This window comes from Neopelma chrysocephalum, unplaced genomic scaffold (assembly GCF_003984885.1).
Source record: "Neopelma chrysocephalum unplaced genomic scaffold, ASM398488v2 Primary Assembly neopelma1_201, whole genome shotgun sequence".
In the NCBI taxonomy this organism is placed as follows: Eukaryota; Metazoa; Chordata; class Aves; order Passeriformes; family Pipridae; genus Neopelma; species Neopelma chrysocephalum.
The window spans coordinates 277,088-294,801 of NW_020897863.1; the positions used below are offsets into that span (position 1 = coordinate 277,088).

The 17,714-nt window shown below is 62.6% G+C and overlaps 1 protein-coding gene across 1 annotated transcript in view; it reads right to left on the bottom strand.

Annotated features, from left to right (window-relative positions):
- Positions 1–17,714, bottom strand: part of CSNK1G2 (casein kinase 1 gamma 2) — a 42,382-nt gene continuing 24,668 nt past the window's right edge. The window contains exons 2-12 of the mRNA XM_027703085.1: positions 15,089–15,585; positions 7,739–7,779; positions 7,075–7,144; positions 6,564–6,712; positions 5,834–6,068; positions 5,538–5,623; positions 5,095–5,179; positions 4,877–5,025; positions 4,362–4,445; positions 988–1,094; positions 1–522 (exon numbers count right to left, since the gene is read on the bottom strand). Coding sequence (XP_027558886.1) covers positions 468–522; positions 988–1,094; positions 4,362–4,445; positions 4,877–5,025; positions 5,095–5,179; positions 5,538–5,623; positions 5,834–6,068; positions 6,564–6,712; positions 7,075–7,144; positions 7,739–7,779; positions 15,089–15,275 — 1,248 coding nt within the window. The 5' untranslated portion in view covers positions 15,276–15,585 and the 3' untranslated portion in view covers positions 1–467. The remainder of the gene's footprint in view (positions 523–987; positions 1,095–4,361; positions 4,446–4,876; positions 5,026–5,094; positions 5,180–5,537; positions 5,624–5,833; positions 6,069–6,563; positions 6,713–7,074; positions 7,145–7,738; positions 7,780–15,088; positions 15,586–17,714) is intronic.

Sequence of the window (17,714 nt, forward strand, 5' to 3'; positions counted from 1 at the left end):
TGCACCGAGACTCACTTTAAATTAACTTAAGAGACAAAGAAGCAACAGAAAAAAAAATTCCTCCTTAGCCCACTGCTCTCGAAATTGTCTTCGTCTTCTTCTGACAGCGACGGGTCAGAGTCTGTAGTTGATCCCCATTTCAGACTAGTTATAGACTCAAAGCAAGTGACGCCGTGGATTTGTTTCGGTTTCCTTTTTTTTCTTCCTTTTTTTTTTTCTGTTTGACGGACGCAGGAACTTCAGCGAAGTTGGGCTTGGTTCGAGTAAACGGCCACGCGCCGGGTGGCGGAGGAAAGGACAAGCAGTTTGGGGAGGCCCCGCTCCCCAGCTGCGCGTGGGGCGCTGGGGGAGCCCGTCCGGCCCGGCCCCCCCGTCCCCGTCCAGCCCGAGGGGCCGCCGGCTCCGCGGGTCAACATCCAGCCACGGCCAGAGGGAGAGGAGCCGTCGCGGCTCCGCCCGGCCCCGGCTCACTTGCGACGCTTGGTGGTTTTCCTCTTCCTTCTCTTGAAGAAACAGCAGCACCTGGGGACAGAGGGACCCGTCAGAGCCCGGGTCGGGCACAGAGGACGCGGCAACCCCGTGGTCAGGGGGCACAGAGACCCCTCGGTGTCTTGGCGAGACCCCCACGTGGGCAGAGCTGCTCTGGGAAGTGCCCCCGGTACATGGCAGGGGCTGCACTGGGGACACCACGATGGCCACGGCAAGTGACACCTTTCACAGCAAGTGGCACCAACCAGGGGAGTGACACTGGCCACGGCACCCAGTGCCGGCCATGTGGCCAGAGCCAGGGGCTCGGGAGAAGGAGCAGCCCGGATCTGGGCACCCCCTCTGTGCAGGAGCGAGGTGGGAAGGGTCGGGTGGGGTGTCCCTTGGGGGTGCCAGGGGACAGCTGGGCTGTTCCTCCCCGGAGGGCACAGGACAGGGCACCGCGGCACCGAACCCACCCCCAGCGTGGCCCCGGGGAGGGGTAGCGGGGCCGGGCCTTACTTTGTATCGTCTGTCACCTCCACCTCGGTGGGGGCTGTGATGGGGGCGTTCGAGTGTCCTGCCGTCGGGTCGTCTGTGTTCAGCTCTCCGTTAGTGGAGCTCATCACCTGGGGACAGACGAGCGTCAGCGGGGGCAGCCCGGGGGTCGCAGCCCCGTCCCCTCCCCGCGGCGGGGGGGCAGCTCAGGAGACCCCCGGGCTCTCCCCGGGAGCACCGAGGTCCCTGCAGGCACAGGATGGTGCCCTGGCTCAGACCACAGCGCTCAGTCTCGGTGCTGAGCCCTCCCCACAGCACCGACACGGAGGGGTCTGACCCCAGTGCCTCCGGGAGGGTCCCGGCTCCAGGGAGCCCCTGCAGATCCCACCGGGAGAGGGGCTTGCCGGCAGCTCCGGCGTGTGCAGGAGACACAGCCCGGGGAAGCCGCGAGCTCCAAGGAGACCCTCCCACGGCTGAGCAACCGGACACAGCTCCTGCTCCCCGGCCCCGAGATCCGGCACTGCCGGGTCTGCAGGACCCAGCCCAGAGCCCAGCCCGAGGGGTCTCTGAGCTCCTGCCCACTCGCCAGGGCAGCAGGGTCGGGCGAGTGCCAGGCTCGGGGGGACACCCGAGCCACCAAAGCAAGGACAGGGCCGGCACAGGCAACTGGGAGGTGCCTGAACCCCCCCTCCTGCGCCCGCTGCCCGCAGGCAAAGCCAGGAGCTCCCTGGGGATGCACAGGGAGGCTCCCCAAGCTGCTCGGCCCCACTGAGGGTCTCGACCTCTCCCAGAGCCACGGAGGAGCTGCCACCCGACAGCCAGTGCCCAGCCAGCGGGGCCACGTCAGGATACAGCCCCCCAAAACCAGCGCGGAGACCCCCGAGCGTGTCCCCCACCCCTTCCCCGCAGCGCCGGGCGCAGGCGGAGCTCGGCAGGAGGGTTTGCGGGGCGGGAGCGGGAGCAGCGGAGGGGAGGGGCAGGAGGGACAGGAGGAGCCGGGCAGAGCTCGAGGGGGGCAGGTCCCTCGGCTCCCCCCGGACTGCCCGGCCCCGCGACGGCAGGAGGGCCCCAGCAGGACCGAGCACCAGCATCACCGCGGAGCAGCGGGAACGAGCAACAGCGGCGGGGACGGAAGCAGAGACGGAGGGAGCAGCGCAGGCCCGGCCGGGGGGACTCGGCACATGGATGTCCCACCATCCATGCGGGAATGGACCCCCAGGCCCGGGGGGGCAGAGCGGCAGCGGGCGGGAGGCTGCGAGGGCGGAGAGCACGGGGCTGACGGCGCGAGTGCGGGACGGAGGCGGGGACGCGCGGCCAGGGAGCGCCCGGGAAGGGAGGAGAAGCAGGGTCGGAGCCGGCGCTCCACTCAGGGAGGTGCCCTGCTCGTCGGGCACTGCTGGGACGAGCGGCACTGAACGATGCCCCCCCAGCTGCCACACTGCTGTGTGGCACAGAGCCAGTGCTCCATCCATCCATCCATCCATCTCCAACTGCCCTCCGAGTCCCCTCAGCAGCACCAAGGGAGCCTGGCAGCCCCCGGGAAGCAGCACCAGCCTCGTCTGCGAGCCGTGACCGTCACGTCACACACCGGGGACAGGCAGCACGTGCTGCAGCCGAGGCAGGAGCCCGGGATGAGGCAGGAGCCCGGGATGAGGCAGGAGCCCGGGATGAGGCGTGGCCCCGGGGCGGGGGAGCGGGGCTGATCCCGGGTGGCTCCGCTCCCTCCCGCGCCCGCCCCTGCCCTCGGCGCGTGGTTTATGTACCTGGACGGACCCCCCGAGCCTGCCGGCTGCCAGGTGAGCTCCCACAGGCTCCTCGGCAGGCTGCCCACCGGCCTGAGGATCCCACAACTCCGTCCCCTCGGGCGGCTGCTCGCGACAGGCAGGAGGAACAGAATGAAAAGAAAACAAAAGAAAAAGAGGAAGAATGGGGAAGAGAAGGGAGGAGTGGAGGGGAAGGGGCGGGAAAAGTGGCAAAAAGGGAGTCGAGAAAATAAGACATGCAAAAGCAAAACCATGACCGGGGCAGCTCGGGTTTGTGGTTGCGGAGGGCGCCCGGTGCAGCACCGACCCGGCGGCTCCAGAGAGGTCCCTGCGGTGACACCGGGGGCTGTGTCCCCCTGCCACCCCTCACAGCCACCCCAGGCAGGGTGCAGCAGGGCCAGCCCCGTGTCTGGGAGTGGGCTGGGGCGGCAGAACCGGGCCCAGGCGGTGCCACAGCCGCTCTCCATGTCCCCAGGACGACGCAGAGCTTGGTGGGGCCGGTGTGGAGCAAAGGGTGCTGCTCCTCCAGGGCAGGGGATGCTCGGCTGTTCCCACAGCCAAACCCTCCCCTGGTGAGCAGGGCACAGCCCCAAGGCTGTGGGGACACCCTGTGTCCCCAGGCTGGACACTGCTCCCATGCTCCAGGAGTTCTGTGCTTTGCTCTTCCCAGCGCTCTGGAGAAGGGATGCCGAACGTGGTGCTGGAGAGAGCAGACCCTGCTGGGAGTGAGTTCCCACGAATGAGCTGGAGGTGATTTGAAGATGTTTCCCTCTCCCTAAGGAAGCGATTCCCAGCCCCTGGCCAGTGAGAGCCAGGGCTGTGCCAGGCTCCAGGAGCAGCCAGAATGCTCCAGGGGCACTGCTGGGCCGGGGTGTGGGTGGGGAGCACAGGGAGCTGCACCCCCGGCTCCAGCTCCTTTGCAGGACCTCTGCTCCTCATGGAGGTTCAAAAGGATCAGGGTCTGGGAAACACGAGGTTTGCTCTGGGTGCCAGCATTCCCAGAGTTGTGTGTCCTGCACCGGGGCAGGACAGGCCATGGCACTGGCCCCAGAGAAGGGCTGGGCAGTGCAGCCCCTTTCCCACAGCGACCCAGGCAGGGAGCTGCCGGCACAGCTCTGCCTGATCCCTGCCCTGGGCTGCTCCCAGCTCAGCTCCCCATGTCCTGGGCAGGGGCAGCCCCAGCACAGGGCAAAACACTGCCAGGCTGCCCCACCAATCCTGCCCTCCCTTGTCCCATGTCACCATCCCATCAATGGAAGTGGCACCACAAGCAGAGCAGTGAGTTACCCCATGGGGACACGGTGCTGGGGACACAGGTCCTCAGCCTGAACCATTCCCTCACCCATCATCCCGGGCTGACCCTGCAGCTCAGTGGCTGATGCCCAGGCCTGGCACCCCCTGGCCCTGCCACAGCCCCCACGGTGCTTCCTCCTGCTTCTGCCAGGCCACAGGGACACTGCCCTGGGCCCCCATGAGCCACAGGCTCCGCGCTGTGCTGGGAGCTCTCCACAGACAGCACCGGGGGAAAAGGAACGTCCAGTCCCTGCTCCAGCCCAGGCTCCTCCGTGCCCGCGGAGCCGCAGCCCAGGCTGCCCGAGCCCGTGGTCGCCGTGCCCCGGCCATGCCCCAGCTCACCTGGTGTTTGGTGTGTGGCTGTGCTTTGTCTCTGTTCGGGGGCTGCACCTGCACCTCGCTGTGCATCGTGCCAATGGGCGTGGGCTGGGGACACAGGGACAACATCAGTGCCAGCATGGAGCCCTCCCGCTGCCCTGCACCCCGATCCCACCTCTGCCCACACACACAACCCCCCCCAGAACCAGGGCCTGATCCCAGTCCCCACCCCTGCCCCAGTGGCTCCTCGTGTGCTATCTGGCTGCAGCGAGCCCACAGAGGGTGCCCATGGCAGAAAGTGAGGTGCCATCCTGGCTGCTGGGGTCCCCTTGGCTCCAGGAGCCTCCCATCCCAGCTGTGTCACAGCTCTGACCCGTTGGCACAACAGCCCCAGCCTGGAGCTGGTGAGTGGTGAGGATGGATGGAGCCAATCCCTCGGGCACAGGGGACGGCCGGGACCTGCATCCTCCCTGGCTGCTCCCTCCGACCCCGCTGCCCCCCAGGGTGCCCTCTGTCCCACCCAGCCCCTCCCCACTCACCAGAGGCTTCCCTGCCCAGTCGTATTCGTAGTCGAACACGTAACCGTTCCTCTCGAACAGGTCCGTGAAGAGCTTCCTCAGGTAGTCGTAGTCGGGCTTCTCAAAGAAATCCAGCCGCCGCACGTAGCGCAGGTACGTGGCCATCTCCTCTGCGGGGACAGGGAGTCAGGGGCTGGGCACAGGGCTGGGGACAGGGCCAGGCAGGGCAGGGCTCTCACCTGGGAAGTTCTCACAGAGCACCTCCACTGGGGTGGCTCGTTTGGTGTCGCCGATCTTCTGGTACCTCTCCTTCAGCGTGTCGGCCTGGCGGGACAGGGAGGGTCAGCACGAGGGAGGCACTGGGGGCAGCCAGACCACAGATGGTTTCTGGGTCACCCTTTCCCAAGTAACAGCAGGAGCTCATTCCCAGGGAATTCCCTCACCAGGGCAGGTCTGGAGGACAACCACCAGGGAGTGCAGTTCCAGAAGAGCCACTGTGAGAGCAGCTGGGACCCCCATAAAGTGGGGGGACACACGGACCCTACAGCTGCTCAGCACAGCAAGGGCCTGGCACGGAGCTCAGATCTGGTGGGGTGCCAACCCTCCAACACCCTGAGGGCCAAAGCCTCCCCCCCATGCTAGGGCAGGGCCAGACCCACAGGCAGCAGGAGCTGGCAGTTACCTTGAGGCCTTGCCAAGGAAGGCTCCCACGGAGGAAGTACATAAACATGTGCCCTAATGCTTCCAGGTCGTCCCTGCGGCTTTGTTCTGCACAGAGAAAGAGAGACACGGGCATGTTCCCACTACAGACACTGTCCCTGTCCCTCCCAGACCCTGCAGCACCCCAAAGGTCCTGCCAACACCCTGAAGAGCTGGAGAGGCAGTTTGTGCCCAGCCCCAGCTCTGACAGGGCGGATCTCATTCCCTGCAGTCCCTCCCCCTTCTGCCAGAGGAAAGGCTGCCCGGTGCCCAACACACCTTTCCCGAGGTGGGTGTTGATGCTCATGTAACGTGCTGTCCCTGTCAGGCTCTTGTGCTCTCGGTAGGGGATGTGTTTTTTGGTCTCGGGGTCAATGTACTCTTTGGCCAGGCCAAAATCGATGATGTGGATGGTGTGCTGCCGCTTGCTGCCCGGCCGCCCCACCAGGAAGTTCTCCGGCTTCACATCTCTGTAGATCAGGCTTTTGGTGTGGACATACTCCATCCGTGTGATCTGGGGCACAGGGAGGTGTCAGTGCCAGGGCACAGACACCCTCTGTGTCCTGCACACACCCCTGCACCCCTCCCCTGCCCCCTGCTCTGGTCACCTTGCCCCAGCCAGCTGCCCTGCTCCCCCCGGCCTGACCATCCCCACAGGATGCAAGGAGGGGAACATCAGGTCCTCCCGCCCTGGGAGACAACCCCAGCCCAGCTGCACCTTGGACAGACAGGGAGATGTTCAGAGGGGGCTGTGCTGGGCTGAGGAGAGCCCTCCTTCGCCAGGGAGGGGTGAGGAATGGGAGGAGTGGTCTGGGATGTGCCTCCCGTGACCTGCCGGGCACTGGCTCACCCCTCTTCCCTCCAGCTCCCCGTGGGGTGTCCCCCGTGCCCACAGCCCCCCCCCAGCCCCCCCGGGCAGCCAGGAGTGCCAGGGGAGCCATGCAGGGCCTCAGGGGAGCCATGCAGGGCCCCAGGGAGGAGCAGGAGGAGCAGGAGGAGCTGTGCTCACCAGCTGGATCGCGATCATCAGGACGGTCTTGAGCGTGAAGGTGCGATCGCACAGATCAAAGAGATCTTCCAGGCTGGGGCCCAGCAGCTCCAACACCATGGCATTGTACTTCCCACAGGGGCCAAAGTAGTAAACCTGAGGAATTCCTTCTGCAAGACACGGAGCAGGGGCTGTGTGGGGCTGCAACAGGGCCCTGCTGTGCGGGGCAGGGACAAGGGCTGCAGAGGGGGGACGGTCCCGCACTGCCCTCCCTCCTGCTGCAGACAGCCTGGCTCTGCCCCTGGAGGCAGCTCCATCTGCATCCCTGACTCTGCTACGGGGGTGGGGGGGGAGAACTAAATCAAAAGAGATCAAAGATTAGACTCTGTGTAAAACCAGCCCCTCCCCGCCGAGCAGATGGGCAGGAGCTGCTCAGGCCGGGAGCAAAGTTGCAGAGTCACATTTAGGGGAAGCCCCTCTCCCAGCAGGGTCCCTGGCAGGCAGGACACCACAGCCCCACCCGGCCCCATACCTGCATTGCCGAGCTGTTTGTAGAACCGATACTCCAGGTGCAGCTGGGGGGCCCGGGACTTTATGGGTTCCTTGGAGGAGAGAAGGAGAACAGTTAATTAGGGGGGCAGGGTGTTTAGGGGGTCTGGGTGTCAGACACCTCCTTCACATGCTGGCAGCAGCTGGACTGAGCATTTGGGGTTGAGAACAACCAGTACAAAACAGAGATGAAGCCACAGGGGATGATGAGAGAAAATCAGCCCATATGGGAGCCAGATCCACCCGGGCCAGGGAGATCTGGATGCTGGGGTAGCCATGAATGGGAGCAGGTACCAGTGGGACCACTCCTCCCTGAGGTCCCTCTGCTGCTGCCACTGGCTGAGCACAGCACAGGCCATGGGCAGGGCTGGGAGAGGAGAAGCCTCAGCTCCTCCCTCCCCAGCCCCAGATCACCCCACCTGCAATGACGTGTGTTCCCAGCCTGCCCTGGATTCCGAGTGGTGAGCGGAGCTCCCCCGCAGCCTCCAATCCACCACATCCCAACCCGCTCCTGCTCCCATCCATCACATCCCAACCCGCTCCCATCCACCACATACCAACCCCCTCTCTCCACCCTCCCCAACTCCTGGGGAGGGGCAGCAACCTCCTTCCCCATGGCCTGAACACCCCCCTCGACAGCTACTCACCAATTTGATCGCTACGTATTCGTTGGTGTAGAGGTTCTTTCCTGCAAGGAGACACAGGAGAAGGCAATGGAAAGCAGTCCCTGCACCACCCCCACCACAGCCCCCGAGGGATCACGGGCTCAAAAACATCCTGAACAGGTTCAGCAGCTCCCACAACACCTGAACAGGCCTCGAGGCACGAGTGGGGGCAGAACCTACTGTGGGGAGTTGCAACACGCCTGGTTATCACCCCCAGGTGGGGTATGTGGATTCCTCTGGGATGGGCAGGATGCTGGGGGCCGGAGCCAAGGCTGCTGGGAGGGGGCAGCATCCCAGTCCAGGCCTGCAGGGATGTGACTGGGCAAGGCAGGAACAAGGCTGGGACTTGGTGCTTCTCCCCTCATGAGGAGGGGCTCTGGGAGGGGTGGCCAGAGCCAGGGGACTGTGGGTGGCCAGGAGGAAGGACCCCCAGCAGCACCTGGCAGTGGTCTGAGGGCACTGCAGGCAGCTGGAAATCTCCTCCCCAGGGCTGGAGTTGCTCCTGGGGATGGCACACACGTGTGTGCATGTGTGTGTGTGTGCACACATGTGTGGATCAACCTCATCCCTGGGAATGCTCCCACCTGCCCGAGGGTGCAGGGGAAGCAGCACCAGATCCATGGCATGACTCAGACTATAGGAGGAGCTGCAAGGAGGGTCAGGAGCCTGGCTCTGAGTGCCCAGGGGAGCTGAAGGGCAGCACCCTGTATGTGACCCCTTGGAGAGCTCCACCCTGCACCTTTTCACACCCGTAACCCCAGAAAGGTTGAGCTCACGGTGTCTGCACGTCCCCCAGGGGTGCCTGAGAAAGGGTCACACCTGGGCAGTGTCAGTACAACCTCTGCCCAGGCCCAAAAAGGCAAAGATGAGAGGTTTGCAGGAGCAGATCCGAGTGTTTCCTCCCGGGGAGGTGGGAGTTAACAGCAGCAGGTTCCCTTCGGAGCCAGCAGACACGCGATCCCTGCGTATCTGATGGAGCTGCATCTGTCTCCTCGGATTTTCTCCAAGCAATTTGCTTAGGGAACAAGCTCCTCCTGGCATAAGATTTCATCTGCTCTGACTGCTGCTCTCCACCTGAAGCAGCAATAAATCCTCGCCGGGTGACATCAGAGCCAGCTGCTGAGCGCCAGAGTCGGCGGCAGGATTACGGGAAGAGGGATGAATGGGAGATATTAATGGAGTGGCTCCTCCCAGGGATGGGCTCTGCAGCCAAGGAGGGGCTCAGTCCTGCTGCCTCCCTGACCCTCTCACATCCCAGGGGACCTCTGCCAAGCCACTTTGTCTCCTGCCTCTGCATAAACCAAATCCCTTCAGAGAGATGAGGGAGTAGGTGATTCAGGAGGGAGGAACATCTGGTGGGCACAGCCTGTGTCAGATCCAGGGGGTTTGGCCCATCATGGACTGGCATTTCCTGGGGAGGAGGTGGGACATCTCCCAGGCCTGTGAATGGCTCCAGAGAGCCCACAGGGCCCTGCAGTCCAACAGAATGACCGCTGCCTTCAGGGCAGAACGTGCAACCAGAAAACTCACAGCTGGATTTTCCCTGAGGGAAGGCTGGGTCTGAAGGGGGAAAAATTATGGAGGGGAAAAAAATGTCAGGATACCTGCAAAAGAGCTCAGCACAGCAGGGAGGGAGAAGGGATGGAGCATCCCCAGCAGGGCTGGGATTAGAGAGCTCCACCCTGTCCCTGTCAGGGGTCATCTGTCCTGTCCCCACCACATTGTCCCCTCCTCCGTGGCTCACTGGCACAAAAAGCCACCCACAAAACTGCTCTGGGAGCTGGCAGTATCCTCCCAGCCCCAAAACCAAGCCCAAATCATCTGATACCCCCCTGGTTCATCCCTTCCTGTAATGCTCAGGAGGCCTGGACACAGTTGATGGACAAGCTGGGGAGCAGTGAGAGCACAGACTGTCAAACCACCCCCTCTGCTCCCCCTTCCCCAGCTAAAGGAAGGCACAGAGAGCAGAACCAGAATTTAAAAAACAGGAAAGAAAAAGCAAGAGAGCCAAAGAGGGAGGAATGCAGAGTCCTTCCATGCCAGGTTGCTCCTGGAGCAGCTCCCACACTGCCCAGTGCTCACAATGGGGTCACTTTAACACCCAAAATGTGGAGCCCTCGGGAGCACCCAGGAGGCCTCAGTCAGGCAGAGCTGCAGGACTGACAGCACAAAAGGTGCTTCTGAAAGGAAACAGAAGAGAAAAGTGTCGAGATGGGCGGCAGAAAGCAAATATTTGCGTTGCAGAGGCCTTTGCCCTGCTCAGGGCTGGGGGTGCCTCTCAATCCAGCTGCCAGCAGCTGCAGGACTCGGCGTGTGGAGCAGAGCAGAGCCAACGCCAGCGGAGCCCGGCCTGGGCCTGCGTTGGGCTTCAACACCAGAGGTGGCTTTGCTGTCCCCTCCGAAGGGATTTGGCAGCACTGGGCTCCAGCACCTGCTCCTGCACATCAGGGCAGCCCGAGCAGGAGCTGAGCTCTGCGCTGCTCCCAGCCAAGCCCCATCCAGGCAGCCTGGAGACATGGAATCGTGGAATCATTAGGAAGGGAAAAGCCCTCTAAGGTCATCAAATCCAACTCTCAGCACCACCACCGCATTCACCACTAACCCATGTCCTCAAGTGCCACATCCACGCTTTCTGAACAATTCCAGGGATGGTGACTCCACCACTGCCCTGGGCAGTCTGTTCCAACACCTCACAACCCTTCCAGAGAAGAAATTTTCCCAAATCTCTTACCTAAACCTCCCCTGGCACAGCTTGGGGCCATTCCCTCTCCTCCTGTCCCTTGTTCCCTGGCAGCAGAGCCTGACCACCCCCCGGCTCCCCCCTCCTGTCAGGGAGTTGCAGAGCCAGAAGGTCCCCCCTGAGCCTCCTTTTCTCCAGGCTGAGCCCCCCCAGCTCCCTCAGCTGCTCCAGCCCCTTCCCCAGTTCCATTCCCTTCTCTGGACACGCTCCAGCACTTCCATGTCCTTCCTGTCACAAGGGGAACAGTGAGCAGCAGTGAGTGCTCTGCCTGGCACTGCCCCTCCATCGAGTCACCACAGTGCCCTTGCTGGGACCCTTCGTGCCACGGCCCTGCAGCAGCAGCAGCAGCAGCAGCAGCACAGAGCTGGGCACTGGGACAGGAATTTGGCTTCCCCAGTGCCAGGTGATGTGGAAGAGGAGCACTGGATAAGGCAGCCAGGCCCAGCCCAGCACTGCCAGAGCTGCCTCAGGCCGAGCAGTGACAGCTCCTCGGAGCACCAGGGGTTTAACACCATCAGAAATAAACCCAGACCTATTTCAGAGCTTGACCTTCCTCTAGAGGAGGCTCTGAACGACCAGGAGGAAAACCAAGCGTGAGCCCCCAGCAAGGGAGGCAGGAGCAGCAGGCAGGGAGTGCCTGGGCCCCCTCCAAAGACACCCGTGACCCACCCCCAGCGTGTGCTGGGCCTGTGGCTCCCACCTCTGGGAGGCTGAGCCCTTGGAGGGAGTTTGGAGGGAGGGCTCTGCAGGGCCCAGGACAGCAGGGTGTCACGGGCAGGGCACTGACCCAGTCATGTTTTCTGAAGGTACCTTTTGTGGCCCCCGAGTAACCCCCCGTGAGTAGCTGGGATGGTGCAGGACAGGCCCAAGAGCCAGAGCTCAGGAGAGCTGGGAATGTCCCCAGATCCTTCAGCTGGGACATGGCCCAGGCACAGTGCAGCAGTGACCTGCCCCTGGCTCACACTCCACACACAGACCCACCCCCCGTGTTCTTTCTGCCAAAATCCTGGGTTTACTTTAAAAAATAAATTAATTTCCAGCCTTTAATAACTTCAAAGGAAAACAGCTGCTGTGGTTCCAAGCTGCCAGTAGAGATGCAAGCAGTGGGCTGGAGGAGAGGGGTGGGACCAGAAAACCTGCAAAAAGCACATTTGCAGGAGTTTACTGCAGTAAGAACAGAAGCAGCAGCTGCTGCCAGGTCCCCATCCCTCCCTGCACCCCGGGGCAGCTCCATGGCACAGCCTGGCCGGGGCACTGGCCTTGGGCCAGGCTCAGAAGGGGGTCAGCAGGGAGCCCCCTGCCCAGCCCAGGCAGGACTAAGGACAGCTCTGAGCCAGCTCAGCAGCAGGCAGAGCTCAGGGAAGGGGCCTGCACAGCACCCAGGTGCTCTGGGCTCATTTTTGACCTTTCTGGTTAATGCCTGAGTTTTTCTCCTCTCCACTTACCCCAGCCCAGCCCAGAGCCCCCCTGAGCAGCTGCTAAGGGGGTGCCTGCTCCAACAAACCCTCACTGGGAGCAGCACGTGCCTGGCCTGGGCACAGGAGCTGGCAGGGGCCGAGGGCTGCAGGACCCAGTGCCAGGGCACACGAGCCACCAGCTTCCTGCTGCCCGGTGTTTCAGAGGGCAGCACCCACCCCAGCACAGGGGTGGGCTGGCTGTGGGCAGCTCAGGGGGCTGCAGGCAGCGAGCACTGCCCAGGGATGGGATTGGAAAGGCCCAGGAGGAGCTGGGCTGGCACTGGACCACAGCTGGAGGCTGACAGGGCACTCAGCAGCTCGGGGTGAAGCACAAGGCCATCAGCAGGGAACAGGACCCAGCAGCTGCACGACCTAAACCTGCCCCCCTGTCCCAGAGGGCTGGGGCAGCCCCCCCACTGCAGCCCCCAGCCCAGCTCTCCAGCCGTGCTGCTCCAGTGAGGAACTGGCCAGCAGTGCTGCTGGACTGGGACAGGGACTGGCACCACGTCTGTGCCTTGCCCAGGCTGCCAAGGCCAGCAGGAACGTGGAGAGGCAGGATCCACAGCACAGCCCTGGCAGCCACAACTCCCGCACACGTCATTCCCCTTCTGGCTCCCCACAAATGCCTTATGCCACTTTTTTTTTTTTTAATATTTAATCTTTAAACAAATCACTTGATTTTGGACACCTCTGTGCCTGGGAGGACACCTGACTCAACCAGGGGTAGCTGAGCTGAGGCACCATAAGGACAGATCACCACGTGCCTCTGAGGGTGGTGGTGAAATTTGGCCAAGTGGTACCTTGTTTTAGGAAGACAACATCCCCTTCCTCCACCCCCACTGCTGGGAGCTGCAGGAGCCACCTCCGTGCATGTTTTTGCAAGATCTCCTGGCTTTTGGTAAGAAAGGAAAAAGTCCAGAGAAGATCTGGGACCTTTTCAACACTGAGCTACAGTTTGGCCCCTACATCCAGCCTGCCCCAAGGACCGAATCCTCCATTCCCAGGGGAAAACTGAGTGCCCAGCAACAGCATCCCTGCTCATGCCACCACTTCACAGCAGGATCCCTCTGGTCCCTTGCCATTCATCTGCAGCTGGAGGAATCCCTACTCCCTGTGAAGCCCTGGGAGCATTCCTGAGCCCTGCTGCAGGAGGAGGCACACCTACGGAAGGGAGATGTGATTTTAGGAGAAAGGCCACATAGCTGTGGCTTCCCCTGCCGTGGTGAGATCCTGTGCTCAGGCTGTACCACGTTATGGCCAGGCCCTGCAGGGTGTGCCAGGGCAGGGAGACCACGTGAAGGGACTGGAAGCTTCTCTTGCTGGTGGCAAGGACAAATCCTCGCTGTGAGATCGACCGCTGCGGTGCCTGGGGGAAGAGCTCCCTGCTCGTCCCTCCAGCCAGGAGCAAGCCCAGCCCAACTGCTCCCAGGGCCCTGCAGTGGCTCTGCTCGGAGCAGCACAACTGCCAGTTCCACAGACATCCCTCAGATCCCTGTGAAACTCGTGTCCCCTTGGTGAGAATAGGGGAGGCCAAGGCGGGGGTCAGAAAGCAACAGCCACAGCTCCAGACTCCTGCCCAGAGCAGGATCCTGGAAGAGAGCTCAGATCCACACATCCACTGTGGGATGCTCGCTGGCAGGCAGGGAAAAGGAGGTGGAAGGACACAGGTAGACCCTGCAGGGCTCAGAGCCCTGGATCCCATCCTTCCCTGCCGGCCATGCAGGGAGGCACCGGCAGTGGGAGTGTCCAGACCCATCCGGGAACTGAAAGGAGCAGCAAAATTCCCAAACACCTCTCCTTCCACAAGCCTTCCACGAGGTCTGGAGGAAGGCTCAGAGCTCCTCACAATACCAGGAGACACAGACGCTGCCGTGTGGAACATGGAACTGCCCGGCTGGATTTTAAAGAGGGCATTTTCCCCAGCCCTGCAATTACGGGCGATCCCATCGGGAAGTTCGGGGACAGGACGGGTCAGCCTGGCACCAGCCAGTCTGTCACACTGGGGAGAGCTGACCTGAATTCCCCCCAGGCAGCACAGCAAGGGGGGAACTCACCCCAGCCCAGCCAGGGCTGCTCCCGCACACCCAGAGCCCGCCCGGGGAGCACAGGCAGGGCAGGCTGAGCTCAGAGCTCGGCTTGGCAAGGCCCTGCTTAAACCACCACGGAGCAACAAGGCCTGTGGCTGTCACAGGCTCCCAGGGACTGGCCCTCTGCCCCCTTCCCAGGGCACAAGCCCCTTCCCAAAGCACTCACAGCCAAGGACAAGGCTCTGGCTGGCAGGGACTCCATCCACACATGCAGTGTGCATTCCTGGAGACACCCAGGCTGTGCTGAGCAGCGGTGCCTGGCACTGCCAGGCCTCTCCCAGCTGCCTGATGCCAAGTGAAGGGTTAACAGCTCGCTGAAAGCCTCCTGGGACATTCCCAGTCGTGGGAGAGGAGCAACCTCCCCACCCTCCGAGCTGGTGTTTGCTTGAGGAGTTTTCTGATAAACTTGGTTCAAAATGGAAATGGCCACAGAAGGTGCTTGGGTTTCATTCCTCCCTTCCTCTCCCCTGCAGAGAATTTTAGGGGAGTCTCCCACCCAGCTGCAACAACTGGAGAATTCACTCAGGATAAAACACTGACCCTCCTCCCCAAGGTTTGTCCCAGCACAGTGAACACCCTCAGACCCCCACATCCCCTCTCCTGGGCACAGTGGGAGGGCAGCACCCTGGGCACAAGCAGGGTGAGATTTGGTGAGCACACAGTGGGATTCCCCAAAACATTCCTCGTGGAGTGCTCCTGGATTTGGGGGGACACCCAGACCTGTGTGGGCCACCACCACCTCCCATAGCCAGGGCTGAACCATAACACTCTCCCTGACAAAGCCAGAGGGTGACAGGCAGGGGGAGGAGACGGGAAGCACCTCTGTGGTCAGTGCTTTGGGCTGGGCTGGGCCTTGGGAGATCAGGCACAGCGTGGAGGAGGAACCTCTGCAGGAGCAGGGGCTGCCTGCCACGGGCACAGCCCACCAACACCCCAGTGCCTGTGCCACGGGCCTGTGCCAGCTCCTCCCACTGCCAGCCCAGGAGGTGGGTGCCAGGGCAATGCCAGCACCGGCGGGCACAGCGAGGACAAAGACAACCCTTCTCACCTAGACGGAGCTCCCCGAAATTGCCGCAGCCGATCTTCTTGCCGACGCGGAAGTTGGGACCCACCATCAGCACTCCCGAGTTGGTTCCAGTGCCCCGGCTTCCATGACCGCTCCTTCCTCCACCTGTCTTGGACATCCTTTTACCTTCCTCCAGCTCCCCTTTCCCTCCTCTCTTATCAAAATCCATAAGTTTGTGATACCCCGGCCTCTCCACGGTTACGCTGCTGCCATACAAATCCCAGAGCTGCCGAAAATGGGTGGGCGAGGAGGACAGAAGCAGGGCTCTTCTTGGTTAATACACCATCCCGGGGAGCGGAGGGAGGGCGGGGGGCGGAGAAGGAGGGGAAGGCGGCCACCCAAGGGTGCAGGGCTACTGAAATGTTAGTGCTTCCCGAGGTCCCGCCGGGACTGTCATCATCGCCGCTCACAGGGAGGTCTTTGGTGGAGAGAACATCCTGTGGAGAGGGTCCTCCCAGCGCAGCTCCTCGGGCTCCCAGCTGGGGAAAAGGAGAGGGAGAAAAATTACTATGAGGAGGCTGAGGGCAACAGAGGGTTGTGGGCTCCAGGCTCCCGCCCCCAGCTCTGCAGAGCCCCTCCAGCACCACGGAAAATTCCCACAATGATGACAGTGCCACAGCTGAGGGGTGGGAGGAGCTGGGGTAGGTATCAGGATCATCACAAGGTGCCTGGTGCCCATAAATAAACAAATGAAAGCCTGGCCATGGTTGGAGGCAAAATGCTTGATGATCATCTCACTGTCAGAGCCAGTTGGGAGTGACGTGGGGACAACAGTGTCCCCATGGGCAGGGGCTGCTTGGAGACCCTTGGAGGCAGCAGCCAAGGCCCTCCAGGCCAGGGACTGCAGGAGCCCCCAGGAGCAGAGGACACACGTAAATCCTGCATTATGGGGCCCACGTCAGGCCTGGGACTTCCCAGGAAGGGAAAAGAGGATGTTCACCTGGCTGGGAGGGTCCCTGTGGGTCCAGAGGCCACGACAAGCTGAGTCAGAGCACTTCCCCCCAGCACCAGCCCCGCTGTGGTGGGCTGGGACCTTTCCACCAGTGACCCTGCCCAGGATGCAGCGGGTTTCTGTGGAATGACCATGCTCGGGGCTCCCACAACAGTCTGGGACCCAGCAGGCTGGGGCAAATAGGAACCCAGGACTTCCTAACACCCTGCCCCCTTCCCTGGAGAGCTCCTGGTCTCCCTTGCTGCCTCTTCCTCTGCTCTCACCAACCAACCTGGATGTTTGGGCTGCTGGCAGCCACCTGGGCAGACACCAGTGTGACACTCACCCTGGGAGCTTGTGTGCCCAGGGGTGCAGCACCTCCCCTGCCTCAGGGCTGGGTGCCTGCCCAGGGCTTCCCAGGGAGGCTGGTGGGAAGCCCCGTGCTGCCAGTGGGATTCCCCACAAACAAGGAAGACCCAGCTCAGCCCCCCAAACCAGGGAGCTCCTTCTCCTGTGCACAGCTCTGCTCATGGCAGGGCTTGGATGAGGGGACCTTTAAAGGTCCTTTCCAAGCCAAATATTCCATGATTCCACAACACTGGCTCCACACACACCCCTGAGCAGCCCCTCGCTCATTCCAGACTGGGGTTCCCAAAAGGAAGCTGAGCTCTCCCCACCTCCCTCCAGGACTCCCACAGGAGCTGCCTGGGGGCAGGGCAGGTCCCTCCTTGCAGGGATGCCCGTGTGGGAGGCAGGAAGGATGGTCAGGAAGCTAAACATGGAGGGGATCAAGCAGGTGGTGGGCACACACCGGGAGGGCACTGAGAGAGACACAGACCCCCCCCCCACGTCCCCATTTCCCCCCACACTATTCACCAGCTTTGGTTTTGCTCCCAGCTTGACCCCTGGCAGCCTCCCACCCCTCCTTGTCCTTCCTCCCAGCCCCACTCTCTCCCTCACCACCTTCCTCTGCTCCTCTCCAGGCTCGTGTGACGCCACTAAAAGCCCCCACGATGCCCCCCAAGAGCCCCCAGTGCCTCAGCCTCACGTTAACCCCGGGGGTTATCCAAGCAAACCCCCGCCCCTCCAGTGTCAGCTCCAGGAAATGAGCACACTGATGCTTGGCCAAACCCTGTAAAACTTTTTACTGGCTCTCAATAGCTATTAATAACAAAAAAAAAAAAAGCTTCTTGTGCTAAAGGGTGCGTGGGGGAAAAGCCACAGCTCAGTGGGGGGAAGGACCCGCCGTGTGAGGGTCCATGGGAGCTGCTCCCTGGGGCTGCCCCCCATCCCCAGCCCTCTCCTGACACCAAATCCTCCTCAGGGCCCACCACGCTCTCCACGAGGGGCTGGAGCTGCAGGCTCTGACAGGGCAGAGTGCTGGGACCACAGAGCCCATCCGTGGGACCTGCCTGTCCATGGATAAGGGAACAGGGTCGTCACGTGGGATGGGAGCCCCGTCCTTCCCCACACACGCCAACAACACCTCTGGAGCATCCCAGAGCACAGCAGTCCCACCTGGGGACCACCCTGCTGCCCCCAGCACATCCCAGCAGAGGGAAACAGGCGGGCAGAGCCCTCCAGCCGCCCCGAAGGTGGGCCAGCTCCTGCCCTGCCATTCCCTTCCCCCTCCCGCGGCGGCTCCCGGCCCGTGCCAGCAGGAAGCGGGGTGGGAGC